The sequence below is a fragment of the Lepidochelys kempii genome, chromosome 7, assembly GCF_965140265.1.
Source record: "Lepidochelys kempii isolate rLepKem1 chromosome 7, rLepKem1.hap2, whole genome shotgun sequence".
In the NCBI taxonomy this organism is placed as follows: Eukaryota; Metazoa; Chordata; order Testudines; family Cheloniidae; genus Lepidochelys; species Lepidochelys kempii.
Genome location: NC_133262.1, coordinates 31953894 through 31969688, shown reverse-complemented (window position 1 = coordinate 31969688; position 15795 = coordinate 31953894). Strand labels below are relative to the sequence as shown.

The 15795-nt window shown below is 43.4% G+C and overlaps 1 protein-coding gene across 7 annotated transcripts in view; it reads left to right on the top strand.

Moving 5' to 3' along the window:
* POLA2 (DNA polymerase alpha 2, accessory subunit) overlaps window positions 1–4673 on the top strand; it is a 46772-nt gene extending 42099 nt beyond the window's left edge. For 2 of the 7 annotated variants that reach the window (XM_073351860.1, XM_073351857.1), the window contains one exon: window positions 2308–2921. In XM_073351860.1, coding sequence (XP_073207961.1) covers window positions 2308–2454 — 147 coding nt within the window. In that variant the 3' untranslated portion in view covers window positions 2455–2921. Of the gene's footprint in view, window positions 1–2307; window positions 2922–3775 lie in introns of those variants that run through there. The other 5 variants (XM_073351862.1, XM_073351859.1, XM_073351861.1 and 2 more) reach the window with 3 other exon arrangements.
* Window positions 4674–15795: the final 11122 nt, after the last annotated feature.

The window sequence follows — 15795 nt, the reverse complement described above, 5'->3', positions numbered from 1 at the left end:
GCAGGACATAAAACTATCTCTAACTCCCCTTATGGGCAGTTTATATTTAAACTGCAGGGTTTCTTTCGCCTTTCTCTGAAGCATTTGGTATTGGCACCGTCAGAGATTGGATACTGGGCTAGATGGGCTAGATCTTGATCCAGTCTGACAATGTCTGTGATTCTAGAGGAGCTGTAAAAGCACAAACTCAGCCTTGTGGTTTGCAGCTGCTGTAGGGCTAAAATTGTCAAAATATTATTGGAATGCAGCAGCCCAACTGGGAACCTGCTGTATTGTGAGGCAATATAGTTCAGTGGATAGGACTTTGAATCAGGAGCCCTGGGTTCTATTCCTGGCTCTGCTACTGACTCAGTCACCCCAGGCAAGTCATTTCCCCCCCTCTGCCTCTGTTTCATCTCCCATCTTTTGTTTAGACTGTCAGCTCTTTGGGGCAGGGACTGTTTCACACTATATGTCTCTGCAGCACTAGGCACAATGGGGTCCCACTCTCAGTTGGGATTTTACTATTATAATTTATTTATATTACAGTAGTACCTGAAGAGTTGGAAACTAGGGCTGTTGATTAATTGCAGTTAACTCATGTGATTAACTCAAAAGTAAATGGCGATTTAAAAAAAATCACTGTTTTAATCGCACTGTTAAACAATAAATACCAATTTAATTTTATTAAATATTTTTGGATGTTTTTCTACATTTTCAAATATATTGATTTCAGTTACAATGCAGTGTACAAAGTAGACTGCTCACTTTATATTAGTTTTTTTTACAAATATTTGCACTGTAAAAATGATAAACATAAGAAATAGTATTTTTCAATTCACCTCATACGAGTACTGTAGTGCAATCTCTTTATGGTGAAAGTGCAAATTACAAATGTATATATGTATTTTTTTGTTACATAACTGCACTCAAAAACAAAGCAATGTAAAACTTTAGAGCCTACAAGTTCACTCAGTCCTACTTCTTGTTGAGCCAGTCGCTACGACAGACAAGTTTGTTTACATTTATGGGAAATAATGCTGCCCACTTTTTATTTACAATGTTACCTGAAAGTGAGAACGAGCTGTTGCATAGCACTGTTGTAGCCAGCATTGCAAGGTATTTACGTGCCAGATATGCTAAACATTCATATGCCCTTTTATGCTTTGGCCACCATTCCAGAGGACATGCTTCCATGCTGCTGACGCTCATTAAAAAAATAATGCATTAATTAAATTTGTGGCTGAACTCCTTGGGGGAGAGTTGTATGTCTCCTACTCTGTTTTACCCGATTCTGCCATATATTTCATGTTATAGCAGTCTCAGATGATGACCCAGTACATGTTGTTCATTTTAAGAACACTTTCACTGCAGATCTGAGAAAACACAAAAAAGGTACCAATGTGAGATTTCTAAAAATAGCTACAGCAGTCCACCCAAGGTTTAAGAATCTGAAGTGCAGTCCAAAATCTGAGAGGGACGAGGTGTGGAGCATGCTTTCAGAAGTCTTAAAAGAGCAACACTCTGATGCAGAACTACAGAACGTGAACCACCAAAAAAGAAAATCAACCTTCTGCTGGTGGCATTTGACTCAGATGATGAAAATGAACTTGCATCGGTCCGCACTACTTTGGATGGTTATTGAGCAGAACCCATCATCAGCGTGGACGCATCTCCTCTGGAATGGTGGTTGACGCATGAAGGAACATATGAATCTTTAGTGCATCTGGCACATAAATATCTTGCAATGCCAGCTACAACAGTGCCATGCGAATGCCTGTTCTTACTTTCAGGTTATATTGTAAACAAACAGGCAGCATTATCTCCTGCAAATGTAAACAAACTTGTTTGTCTGAGCAATTGGCTGAACAAGAAGTAGAACTGAGTGGACTTTGTGGGCTCTAAAGTTTTACATTGTTTTATTTTTGAAGGTTGTTTGTTTTTTTTTAGGTAACTACATTTGTAAATTCAACTTTCATGATAAAGAGATTACAGTACTTCACTGAATTGAAAAATACTATTACTTTTGTTTTTTTACAGTGCAAATATTTGTAATAAAAAATAAAGTGAGCACTGTACACTTTGTCATTGAAATCAATATATTTGAAAATGTAGAAAATATCCCAAATTATTTAAATAAATGGTATTCTATTATTGTTTAACAGCGCAATTAATCATGCGATTAACACGATTTTTTTATTCGCTTGACAGCCCTAGTGGAAACCATTTCAAACAAACCAATAACTTTGCAACTTGCTGTGATTGCTTGTGCCTGAATTCTTACCTGCTCTATAGTCATTTTAATATGTGCTCCCTGTCTCTCCACAGGATGTCTTAGGCTGTGTGTGTGTGAACCCAGGACGACTCACCAAAGGCCAGGTGGGGGGGACCTACAGCCGTCTGTACATACAGAGGCAGGATATAGAGGAAGAGCGAAAGAGTCCCTGCATTGCTGCCCAAGTTGTCAAAATCTAAACAGACTCTCTGCACCCTACCCTTAAAACAGAGATGCTGGCCTTGAGTTCAGTACAAGTTCAAATCCAGCCTGGTTGGACATCTGTTAGATTTGGTCAAAAGATGCAAGGATGATCTGGCGAAGGGGCTCTGAGAGCCGTGTAATACCTTTCCTTCTCTCAGGACTAATGCTTTGGAGAATCTTGTGCATAGATTTTTGTAGCAAATCAGACATTGTATTAGAGTTTTTTAAGGCTCTTTGGCCTGTTGCAATTAGGAATGCAAACCTTGTCACTGCAAATGTGTACCGGGAGCCCTGACTTGGATCAGCTTGTCTTCATTGTAATTTGCCAAGGGGGAAGTTGTCAGCTCATCAAAGTGAACTGCAAATAAAATACACCCTGAGTTTTCTACAAGTTCATGCTTTCAGCTCTGTGTCCAGGCTATCCCTTTAGTTTCATCAGTATCAGCAGAGGCTTCTGCTCAAGGTGAGCTGGATGTTCTATTTTCAGATCCTGCTGTAGGTCATGCTGGGTTTTTGTCTGTTTTATTTAGATAATCTGGCCCTCAGCACCAGTGTGTGTCAGTCATCTCCCTGTTCATAGATAGGGAATTGAAACACAGGGTAGACTGTGATTTACTCAAGTTCACACAGCACGTAGCAGAGCCAGGAAGAGAACCCAGTTCTCCTGAATCTCATTCCATTCCCTTATCTATTATATCACTCTGCCTCTCTTGAGTAATATCCACACTTCCTGGACCTCTGCCTGGAACCAAGGAGGATGATCTGTTTCAATCTCTGGCACCATAAAATTACAGCAAACAAAAATTAAATTGATCCCAACTGAGCTGGGAAAGTAATCTTGCTTTTTCTATATTACACACAGGTTCTCTCTACTCGGGTAGCCCTGTGGGGTCCGTCATACTTTATGTAATGTATGCATTGCAGCAGCATTGCTAGGCCTGTCTGACTTGGACAGGCAGGTGTTACTTGTCCAAACCTGCGGACAATTCTCAGTTTAAAGCAAAGCGTATGGATTTTTTTAAAAACATTTTTTGCAGTTCTTCCACGCAACTATCAACTGGAGGAATTTAAACTCTGATCCTTGCACTGGTTAATTCCAAAGGTCTTTGTTTGGACTTGGATTGCTGTAAAGTGGCTTGTGTGGGTGATTAAGTGCCATATGATCTGCATTTCTATTATATGTTAATCAAAATACTGATATGCCATTGGACTGAGGCACTTGGATCTTCACTAGGAGGCCTCTGAGCTGGTACTATATAATCTACTATATGTGGATCATTTCAATCCTGCCTCCCATTTCTTTTTATTATGTTACAGAAGCTGCTAGAAGCCCTAGCCAAAATGGGAAACTCGTGTGCGGACCCATAGTGAGAGAGAATCCCTGCCGCAAAGAGCTTGCCATCTAAACAGACCAGACAAACAAAGGAAGGGTTACTATTCTCAATGTATAAAAGGAGAATCTGAGGCACAGATCAGAGGGGACTTGGCTAAGGTTACACAGGAATTTTCTGGCAGAATAAGGACCCAGATTTTCCTGAGTTCCAACCGAATGCTTTAACCACATGCTATTCCTTTCTCTTGCTGAAATTTTTTTTCCTTAATGCCAAGGTACTGGCACAAATACATGTCTAGCTGTCTGAGCTTCCAAGTGTTGAACACTATGCAGTCACCGCTCCTAAATCTGGCCTGATTTGGGCCTTTTTCGTATGAAAAAACAGGACTTGAATAGTAATAGTGGGCCATATGGTCTATGTGTAACTTTAAAAATTCTGTTGATCAGTGTGTGTATGTACATAGAGAGAGAGCTCCAACACACATGCCAAGCACCTATTTTACCTCCACTATTAGGAAACAACTAGCAGCTCAGAGTGACTTATAGGCAGCCTCTAATCTTTCCCAATGCTTGGGTTCTGTGTAAATTGTCTCCCTATTCTTCCCCCACTTACTCTAGACTAGATCCCCTCCCCCAACACAAGTACAACTCCCAAATGCACAGAGCAGCATGGTTTTCTTGATGAGGTTGGTAATCTGCTCACCCTCTCCTCCGCAGCCTTATTCTTTGTTTTTGGCGGCACTGATGCTAGTGGCAAATGTTGGGCTGGCCAAGCGCAGATGCTGCAAAGTGGAAGTTACTTAAGTAAGGGCATTTGGGGTCCTGCAGAGTGGGCAAGCAGGGTCAATGCATTAGAATGTCCCTAAGCTGCAGCAGAGCTCTGTAACTCAAAAGGTTGTCTCCATCAACATTAAAAAAGTTACTTCATCCATCTTGTCTCTAAGCTGAAATGATTAACTGCTTTTACCTAGAGTTGTTGGGAGATTTTACCTGCAGCCAGAGTGCTGATTTCTAACTCTAATGTGAATTCAAGGCACATGTTCCTGTTTTTGGAAGGCCCCCTTACAACTTTTTATTGTTTGTATCATAGTAGTGCTTGGAGTCTTCAGCTGAGGTCAGGGCCCTGTAGTATACGATGCACCAACACAGAGGGAGAAACAGTCTCTACCCTGGAGATATTCAGTCTAAGTAGACAAAGGAATCGGGTTATCCCTAATTTGCAGGTGGAGAACTGCGTCACAAATAGATGAAGTGCCTTCCACAAAGTCACACAGTGATGATAGCAGCTCCTGAGTCCCCATCGCGGGCCTTAATTATAATTCTCAACGAAGAGAAGGTTAAAGGGTGACTTGATTACAGGCTCTAAGTATGGACCTGGGGAACAAATATTTAATAATGGACTCCTCAATCTAGCGGACACAGATATAACCAAATCCAATAGCTGGAGGTTGAAGCAACACTAATTCAGACTAGAAATAAGGTGTAATTTTTTAACAGTGGGTGCAATTAACCATTAAACAGCTTCCCAGCGGGGGATTTTCCATCACTGACAATTTTTAAATCAAGTATGGATGTTTTTCTAAAAGATCTGCTCTAGGAATGATTGTGAGGAAGGTCTGACCTCCTGCAGTAATACATGATCACCATGGTCCCTTCTGGCCACGTACTCTAGGAAAAACACTAAGTGCTATTCTATCTATCTGAGGTGCTTATGGCCTCCTTTACCATAGTAGCTGAGCACCTCACAATCTTCAGTGCATTTATTCTTACAACCCCCTTGTGAGGCAGGGTAAAGCTATTATCCCTATGGCATAGAGAGGGACACTGAACCATAGAGACATGAAGTGACTTCCTCTTTCATCTACTCTACTTTACTTTATAAATTGTACATGCTTCCTCACAAAGGGGCTATAAAGAAGATGGAAAATGCTTAAAGAGTCAAGTTACTTGGGCCTGATCTGTTCACAAATTTTGTTCCTGTATAACTATGGTGGTTAGGGGGGTGATTTATTTTATGTGCAGTAGTTATTACTGCTACAAACCCTAGTATGGATATAGATATATTAGTATAAAGGTGCCTTGTGCTGGTATAGCTTATTCTCCTTTCTATATGGGAATAAGCTGTACTGCTATAAGCATCTTTATACTGATATGACTGTCTACATTGGGAGGGTGGGGGCGGGTTGTAACATTTTAAATATAGTGATATAACTAAAGTGGTCCAACTTTTTGGTGTAGACAGGGACTAAAACTCTCTGGGTTTCAGCCCCCATCTGTAAAATGGGCATAATAATCCTTCCTTTCTTTAGATTGTAGGATCTTTGGGACAGGGACCATCTCTTTCTATGAGTATGTGCAGTGCCTAGCACAAATGGAAATAAGGTACTCATTTTTAACAGTGAGGATGATTAACCATTGGGACAGTCTACTGAGGGAAGTGGTAGATTCTCCAACCTTTGAGGTCTCCAAACCAAGCCTTGGATGCCTTCCTGGACAATATGCTTTAGTACAAAGCTTTCCATACTGTAGTACAGGAGCTTGATGTTCCATCCCTTTACTTCACAGCTGGTTTTTAAGAAGGTGGTGTGGGAACCAACAAAGTATGGCTTAGCCAAACACAAGTTATTGGGCTCAATGCAGTTGTAACTGGAATGAAATCTTCTGGCCTGTATTATGGTCCCTTCTGGCCTTAAATCTATGAATCTTTGGGGTTCTGACCTCATTTAGGGCCTCTTTAAATCCTATTGCAATACAAACAACAACATGTTTCTAAAGTGCTTTGAACCCTCACCCCCATTAAACATGTAACATATGAATATGATTATAACTAAAACAGACTGTCACTGTAGATTCAAGGATGGGTCGATCAAGCCTAGTTTGCAGAGCTGAGAGTTGTTTAGCTGCTTCAATGTCCTAGAAGAGAAGCAAAACAATCAAGAAGTTTCTATAAAATTGCTGTTCAGAATTCTTGAATGAGAGAGACAGCAATTAGAGAGGAAGAATGGGCCACCCCCTCCACCCTATCGCCCCTGCCTCCACCCTCCAGATCAAGCAGAGTTTAAATGTAGTGCTCAGTAGCCTGTGCTGGTCCCACACACTTAGAACTGAGTGTTGCTTTTGTTCCCAGGCTGTTAGCTGCTACGTGGGGAGAATTCCAATAGTCCAAAATCCAATCAAGGGCTGGGGTTCCTGTGTGGTAGGATTTGAATAGCAAAGCTGGGAAAGGGGGCTGAGTTGAGGTGGCCGTTCATACGCAGGGAAAGAATTATTTATGTGTATTGTATTGCCTGACCCTGGTCAAAGCAACACGAGGGGTTTGTCGTAAAATTGTGTAGGGATTTGGTGACTTTGATTCTTCTGGATTGTTAGCATAGGAGTCCTAAATTGGTAGATATGCTGCATAGACAGAAACCCCTAGCCTGTCATGTCAGCTTGTAACCTTTACTTAGCAAACCACCTCACACTGAACATTGTCTGTCCCAAATAACAAAGCACCGTGGTTCTGACTTACAATTTGTTTGGAATGTCTGGTGGGTTTGCTAACGGACAGTGGTGGGGAGGACTGGCTGGCTTCCCTGGAGGAATGGTTTCATTGTGCTTCTCCTCCCTGATTTCAAGTTCTACTCGTGACTCCTTAACATCTGCTGTCCTTTGAGCAGGCTGCCTTCATGTAACTGGAATTGGTGTTTTTAAGGGAGGAAATGGATCTGCCACCAGCTGCTGCTTTGACCAGTGGCTGTCATTTAGCACCCATGGCTGCTCTAATGTCTGTCCCTGTCTGTGTTACTCTGTATTCCATTCACTTATCACAGAGGATGGTAGCAGAAAGTTTGGACCAACACCAATGCTATTTAGATTGATGTTATGAGCATAATATTAGGCTGTCAACAATATACTACACTTCTGTAGCACATTCCATCCTAGGATCTCAAAACACTTCATGCTAGCAGAAGGATGATCACATGCTTAAGGGAGTGCACTGGGCCTCTGGAGATCTGGCTCTGCCACAGCGACCCTGTGTGACCTCAGGCAAATCACTTCATCTCTGTGTGCCTCAGTTGCCTCATCTATATGTATGGAGGTCTATGCTGCTTCCCTACCTCAGGAGGAGTTGTGAGGATGACTCCATGTCTCCGATGCTATAGTAGTGTGGGAACAGGTAAATGCCTGAATTACCAATCTGCATATTCATAATTCAGGCACCCAAAAGTATGAGACTGGCTCAAAAATGATGAGATTTTATTTTTTACATAATTGGTTATTTTTATTTGAGCCATTAATGTGCAGTCAGGTCACATTTCCAGGCTTTTCTCCACAGCCATGAAGGCAAGAAACATACTTTTTTTGTAAATTAAAACTGAGATTCCCACATAAGATCTCATCTCCACAAGCTGGGGCTATAAGTAATATAAAAATATGTAGCTCTTCTCAGTAGATTGCAAAGTGCTTTACAAAGGAGGTCAGTATCCTTATTCCCATTTTTACAGACAGGGAAACTAAGGCAGAGAAAGGTGGAATAACTTGCTTAAGGTCACTATTTGGCTACTAGCAGGGCTGGGAACAGAAAACAAGTTTCCTGAATCAAATCAAGTGCTTTATCCTCTAGGCACACTGCCTCCTCCTTAAGTTGAATACCATGAGATGCATGATAAAACAATGAGAGTTATTAAAACCTGAATTACCTAGGTAAATATGAATGAATGAATGAAGCCCTTCACAGCTTCCTTGTGAGGTTGATATTAGAATGGACAGCTCTTACTGCTGAGGTGGCCTTTTAAATAAATACACAGTTCAACAACGCAGAAAAATTCACCAACTAATTTTCTTTAAACAATAACTGGTGCCCCAAAAGACAATACAATTTAGGCAAAGTGATGTGGGGAGAGATAGCTCAGTGGTCTGAGCATTGGCCTGCTAAACCCAGAGTTGTGAGTTCAATCCTTGAGGGAGCAATATGGGGATTGGCCCTGCTTTGAGCAGGGGGGTTGGACTAGATGACCTCCTGAGGTCCCTTCCAACCCTGATATTCTATGATAGGAAGCTGAGTGGCTAAGGCAATGACTCAGGAGACCTGGGTTCTATTTCTGAGTCTGCTCTGTGACCTTAGACAAGTCACTTCTCTGCCTCGGTTTCCCCTCCTACTCTTTGTCTTGTCTGTTTAGACTAGATGCTCTCTAGGGGACTGTCTCTTATGATAGGACCCTGATCTCTGTTGGAGGATACAAATCACAAAGAGGGAAATGAGAGAGCTTTAAAAAGGGTCCAGATTAGGACTACCAGCAGCTCATGGAAAGCAAGGGCAAAAAGCAAAAGCATGGTCTATTAGACCATGAGCTTTTCCAGGCAGGGGCTGTCAATTGCAGTGCCTAGCACAATGGGGCCCCATTCTCAGTCGGTCCATAGGGACCATCATAATAAACGTGATGAATAGTAATAAGGGCACCAGGGAAGGAGAGGATGGAAAATTATCAATGGAGCCGGCAGATTTGCTGTGGCTATGTCCGATTAGTTTAATTAGTAAACATGGTTTTCTGAAAGCAGCCTTGGAGAGGATTCTAGAGCTATTTGCTGCCATGGTTGGTGCCTGTGGTTGGTGCCAGCAGTGATTGAAGCTCGTCTGCCTTTGAAGTGGGTTGGGTACTCACAGAGCTTTTGCTAGCAGGGATAGAAGTCCATGGCTTGGTCTGGGAGGGAACCGCTAAATGTAAAACTTGCTGGAAGCAGCCTCCCTTTCATCATCACTGAGTCAGAACTCCTCTCTCAGAACTTCTGGGAAGAAGGAGGGGGTCTTGTGGTCAAGGCACTTGGCTGGGCTTCAGGAGATCTGTGTTAATTTCCCACTCTGCCACAGCCTCTATGTGTGACCTTGGCCAAGTCACTTAATTCAGTGGCAGTTGTGTGGCTGACTCCCAAATGGGCCTTTTAAAACCCAATACCTATTTTCTCTCTGGGCCTCACCTCCCAATCTGTGAAATGGGGATAATAATTCTGCCGTCTCTATTTAGATTGTGAGCTCTTTGGCTCCGGGAGTGTCTCTCCCTATGTTTCTGTACAGCATCTTGCAGAACGGAGCCCTGATCTCAATTGGGGCTGTCATAACACTGCTTCTGCTGCACACACCAAGCATTGTCAAAGTAATGCAGCAGCTTGTAAGAGTCATCAAGTCCCACCTGCAGCATACAATAAACTATCCACTACCTAGCAAGTTGTCATATTTTTGCTAGAACAGCCCTATCCAGCTCATTAGTAAGAAGCAAGCGTTTGACTTCTCTCCTACTCCCAGGAGTGAACCCAGCGCTGCTTCCTCTTCTGCTGATTCTTCATTTTTCTGCATTTATAATGAGCCCAAGCGTTGTCTCTAATCACTAAGTCTCAGAGTGGAAATCTGATTCCCCTCCCTTACAGGGATTCTCCCTTCTGCCCCGTCAGAAAAGGATGGCTCCAGTTTCCTTTCCATCCCAGTCATCCTTCCCTTTAAGCTCACTCTGTGCCTGCATGGGATTACTTCATTTCCCTATCTCTCTACATGGACTGTGAGGGTGCATGATTGCTTTGGCGGCTGGGTCTGGCCCAGGAAATCTCCCATCAACTGCAATTTTTGGAGCACTAGTGTAGGCGAGGGGGTGGCATTTCAACCACCAGGAGGTTTGACCCTGCTCAAAAGTAAGAAGGGTTAATCCAATAGTATATCAGCTGGGAGGAATGACAGTCTTGTGGGTAAGGCACTAGTCTGGGACTCAGAGGCTCCAACCAAGATCAAGGCTTCTCTGGGGCTAGGCACTGTATAGACATAGTAAGAGACAGTTGCTGACTTAAAGAGCTTGCAATCCAAATAGACAAAGGAAGGATTGTTATCCCATTTTTAGGTGGAACACTGAGGTTAAATTACTTAATCAAAGTCACCCGAGGAGTCTCTGGCAGAGCTGGGAATTGAACCCACATCTTCCAAGACCCACTTCAGGGCCATCTCCCCTTCTGTGTTTTGCTGTCTTGTGTACAGTGTTGTATGTTTTATGGGGCTGTGCTTCATGAATAACAATGAAGTGATGCAAAAAGTGCCAGCCAGCCACGCACAAGGGAATCAGCTGTGAGACGACACTTGGTAATGTAGGATTTTAGTATAAAACCTTGCCCAGTGTATCCTGCTCCTTCAAGTGGTTGGTAATGATCACACACCTGGCCTGGTAGGGCACGGGTGAGGTGACCTCACAGGACTCCCAGCGGAACACAGCGGCAATAGATTTTGCTGCTTACAGCTCCCAGCACCAGGACTAGGTTAAAGCTATGTGTGGTCCCGGGCATATCACCACATGTGGCCCCCACGGTTCTGCCCCTAGAGAGGGAGGGGGCAACAGTAGAAACTCTTAGGAGTAGCAGGAGCTGCAACAGGTGTCCCTCTCCCCAGGTCCTAGCCAGGGAGGGAGGGATGGCCTGGGCCTGTAGCTCTGTGCCTTGATCCAGCCCAGCCTGAAGATCAGATCTGATTTAATATTTCCCACCTGGAGCCCAAAATAAAAACCTGCTCCACCCACTGCGGGCACAGGGTCAGAAGTCAGTGATGGGAGGAAACGTTTGAGGTTTGCTCTGCCAGTGGTTTATTTAACTCTTCCCCCCCCCCCCCCAGCAATCTGGGGCAGCATGTTCTTTGTGTTTGTTTAGATTCCATCTGGAATGCATTTCAGAACTGAAAGAGTCAGACTTTGACCCCTATCCATCTGGCAGTGCTGATAAAATCCAATAGAAAAATGGAGATGTTATGAAGGAGGGTGGGTGCAGAGCAGGGTTTACTGGAGGTCTGGCTGGGAGGGGGCAGGACTCCTGAGTTCCACTGATGCCTTTGGAAGAGGGTATATTTCTCAGTGGTTACAGCAGGGGACTATAGATCAAGCTCCTGAGTTTCTCTTTCTAGCTTTGGAAGGGAATGATATCTAGTGGTGGGGCTGAGGGTCAGGATTCTTGGGTTCTATTCCTAGTTCCAAAAGAGCATGTTGGTGTAGGGGTTAGAGTAGCAAGCTGGGAATCAGGATGCCTGGGTTCTGTTTTTGGCTATGAGAGGGGAATATGATCTAGAGGGTAGAGCAGCAGGATGGGAGTCAGGTCACCTGGGCTCTGCATCTGACTTGTGTACAAGCCACTTCCTTTTTTTGTGACTCTGTTTCTACGTTGTGACATTAGGATACGAATACTGAAGCACTTTGATCTACGTAGGTTCTTATGCCCCTATGTCCATAGTATCTGAGTGATGTTTGAGAACATCAAATGAATACTCACTAGAGAGTGTCAAATATTATTATACACAGCCAGGCTGACATGTTATTGATCCCTTTTCTTCCAGTGCTACTCCAGCCTGTGCAGGTAATTTACATCTCCCATTACCTAGCAGTGTGGTTTTCCTATGCACCTTGTCTGACTGTGCAGCCTTTCTCTAATCCAATTGTTTTTTATGAATCCATAAATCCTGGATTTGGACAATATTCAAAAAAAGGATCCAGTCCCTTTCTACTACTTGGCTTATCCCTGACCTTTGTGCATCTTCTTCCCTTCTGTTACTTTCCTCTCTTCAACTGCCCATCCCCCTAGCTAACCGGCTAGAGCTTTGTGTCTTTAGAACGCCCTTGCTATAGCTTTGTGTATTATTCCTAGTGGGATTGTACATTCTTTAGGGCAGGGACTGTGTTTTCATTATGTGTATGTACAGCACCTGGCACAGTGGGGCCCTGATCCCTGATGAGTCTCTAGCTGCTACTGTCATACAAGTAAATAACTGTTATAATAATTATGCTTTTAAAAACATTGCTACATATACTAGAGAATGAAGTGCTAGTTCTAAGCAGCAACCTCAGGGAATCATGTTGCTTAACATTTGGTGAGCAAGCCCAGGTGCTGCAGGCAGTGATGGGTGTTACTACCAGGGAATGCTTTCCCCTCTGAGTCAGTGGGGACCCCAAAGACACAGTGCTGTCCTAGGGGTTGATGTGCTTCCATGCAGTGGTGTGGGTGACTCAATTAGGAGTGCTTTCCCTTCTGAATCACTGCTAAGATCAATGATCCCCCCGCAGTGCTAGGGGGAACTGTGCTTCAAGGAGCAGTGTGGGGATGCTCTCCCCTCATTCAGTACTGACCCTGGTGCCTCAGTGAGTTGCTAACGGTCTCTGTGCTGCAGGGAGCAGGGGAGGCGACTCAGCAGGTGCCATTTGGAGTCAGTACTGACCCCTACCTTAGCTGCTGGAGTTGTTGAAAAACAGATGTTCCTTGACCACATGTTGTATTAAAAACACCCTATATGTGGTAACTCAGGGGTCAATCCAAATTCTAACTCCAGTAATTACCACTCTCCAAAATTCCCCTGACAGCCTAAGTCATACACGGCATTCTCCTTCACGTCCTATCCTAAATTGTTGTATGGTGTTGCTGTACCATGTTCCTCCCCAGAGGTGGCTGCATTTCCAAAACAGGCAAAGCAGTGTGTGCATGCATTTGTGTGCATTCTACTCCTCCTCCCTGTGCTTGCATTCACTGCTCTGCAGGCCTTGCTGATACACACAGACAAGTTTTCTCTCCTCTGTCACAAACTCTACTTTTACTAAAGAAAGGGATTGTTTGCCAGTTGTTCCGTTCCACAGAGCTCAGCTTTCCAGTCTCTGGGCTGATAAAATCAGACACGCCCAGCCACACATCTGTGGCAGATTACCCCTTACTTGTACTGAAGGAAGAATCTTCACCAAATGACTCAACTCTGGAACAATTTATTTTGCACTTAAATTTGGTGCCGGGTTTAAGAGGCTAATTTTCTCCCAAGCCTGAGGAATTTCAAGCAGCCAGATTGCTTTCAAAGCTGAGGCAGCAGAGAGTGGATGAGTGGATGGACTTGGTTTATATTATGGTATTCTCACTTCCTGCCTCCAATTCTTTTGAAATCCATTATGTGGTGTTTATTTGTTCTCAAATTTATCACTGACCATGTGAAGTGCTGGCAAAATAAATAAGACTAATTGGCAACATGGCTCCTACAACAAGCAAGCTACATGGCCGGGAGTGGTTAGAGCAGGGGACTAGAAGCCAGGCCTCCTGAGTTCTATTCCCAACTCTGTCAGCGAGGGTATGTCTGTCTACACTGCAATTAAACCCCACAGCTAGCCTATGTAAGCTGATTTGGTGGTATGGGGCTGTTTAATTGCAGTGTAGAGACTCAGGCTCAGGTTGTCCTCTGGGACCTGTGAGGGGAGAGAGTCCCAGAGCCTGGTTTCTGCCCAAATGTCTACATTGTATTTAAACAGCCTTGGGAGCCTGAGTCAGCTGACATGGACCAAACTATGGCTGTTTAACTGCAGTGTAGACATAGCCTGACAGATTTGGTGAATTATGGCAAAGCACCTCAATTTTCCCAGTGGGGACAGTACTTAAACACCAAGTGAATTGCTCTGAGATCCTTGCATGACAGTGCTACGGGCAGAGAAAAAATCATTATCTGCAACCAGGTTCTGCAGCAGCAGACACTCTGGTCCCTGATCCCAGCAGCTATACTAAGCATCGGCTTTGCTGCAGCAGTTGGCACCTACAGTCAATGTTTTGTAACAATATAAGCTTTGCAATGGGATAGGTACTCCTGTGACTTTCTTTGGCAGCGCTGTATGTTCCTGGTTTGGATAGAGACACAAACACATTCACAAATAATCTCGATTACAGGCTTTTTTAAGATGACCTGGCTCACTTGATTGGCACACAGGCAGCATTTGTAACAAATGTTTGAGTGGAGTGGCTGATATCAACATCGCAGAAACCTCAAAAGTGTTGTTTGCACCTGTGTGAAACTGCAGAGCTGAAGGAAATCCAGCAAGACAGGGTACCTTGGGGCTGTGTGATGTGCCTGTTTGCCAACTTTCTGATGCCTTTATCTCTTCTGAAAAGTGTCATGTTTGCCAAGGGGAAAACAAACAGCACCTTCTCCCTGGAGTGATTTGTGGCCCTGTATAAATAAATGTGGTTTGGGGCTTTTTTAGGGGTAGTTTTCAGGGAGGGAACTAGGAAGGCTAGAAATGTACTTTTTTTAAACGAAATGTGAGATTCTTGTGCAATCACATGGCTAGAGAAGCTGGGCTTTAAGAAAAACAACCAATTTTGCAAGTTTTGCAATAAAATTATAAGAGTTGGCAACTCTCAATTATCCCAGTTCTAGTGCCCACATTTTAAAAAGGAAGTTGGAAAATTGGAAAAGGTCCAGAAAAGAGACGCAAAAATGATTTGAGGGCTATAGAAAATTCCTGACAGTGAGAGACTGAAAGAGCTGAATGTGTTTAGTTTATCAAAAAGAAATTGAGAAGTGGCTTGATTACAGTGTTTTAGAGGGAGAAAATATCAGGGGCTCCTTAGCCTAGTGGAGAAAGGCAGAACAAGAAAAAATGGCTGGAAGCTGACGCCAAACAAATTCAAGTTAGGCACAAATTTTTCCCAGTGTGGGTGATTAACCATTGGAACAAACTCCCAGGGGCAGTTGGGGATTCTCCCTCTCTTGGGTCTGCAAATCCAGACTGGATGCCTTCCTGGAAGATGCCAAGGCCTAAAACAAATTGTGCTTTCGTCAAAAACATTACTGGGCTCAATGCAGGGGTGAGTGAAATTGAATGGCCTGTGATGTACAGGAGGTCAGACTTAAACTCTGTAAATCTATGAAAATTCCAGTGTAGATGATACATGTTACGTTTTCCTTCTCTTTGAGTTCTTATATTCTATCCATTTTGTGCACCTCTGCTTTCCTGTAATAACCTAAAGTGTTGTTGGCTAAGAACATTCATCTTAAAATATATGGATTCAGATCCTCAGCTATTGTAGATCAGCCACCATTGGCCTGATTTATAATTTACATCAAGTAAGGATCTGGTCCAGAGAGTTTTAATCTCACAAGAGTCCCTTTTAGGCCTAGTTCTCCACACAAAGCTGTACCACTTTAACTAAATGGGTGCAACACCACCACACCTTTAGTTAAATCAGTGCATCTTCTTTATGT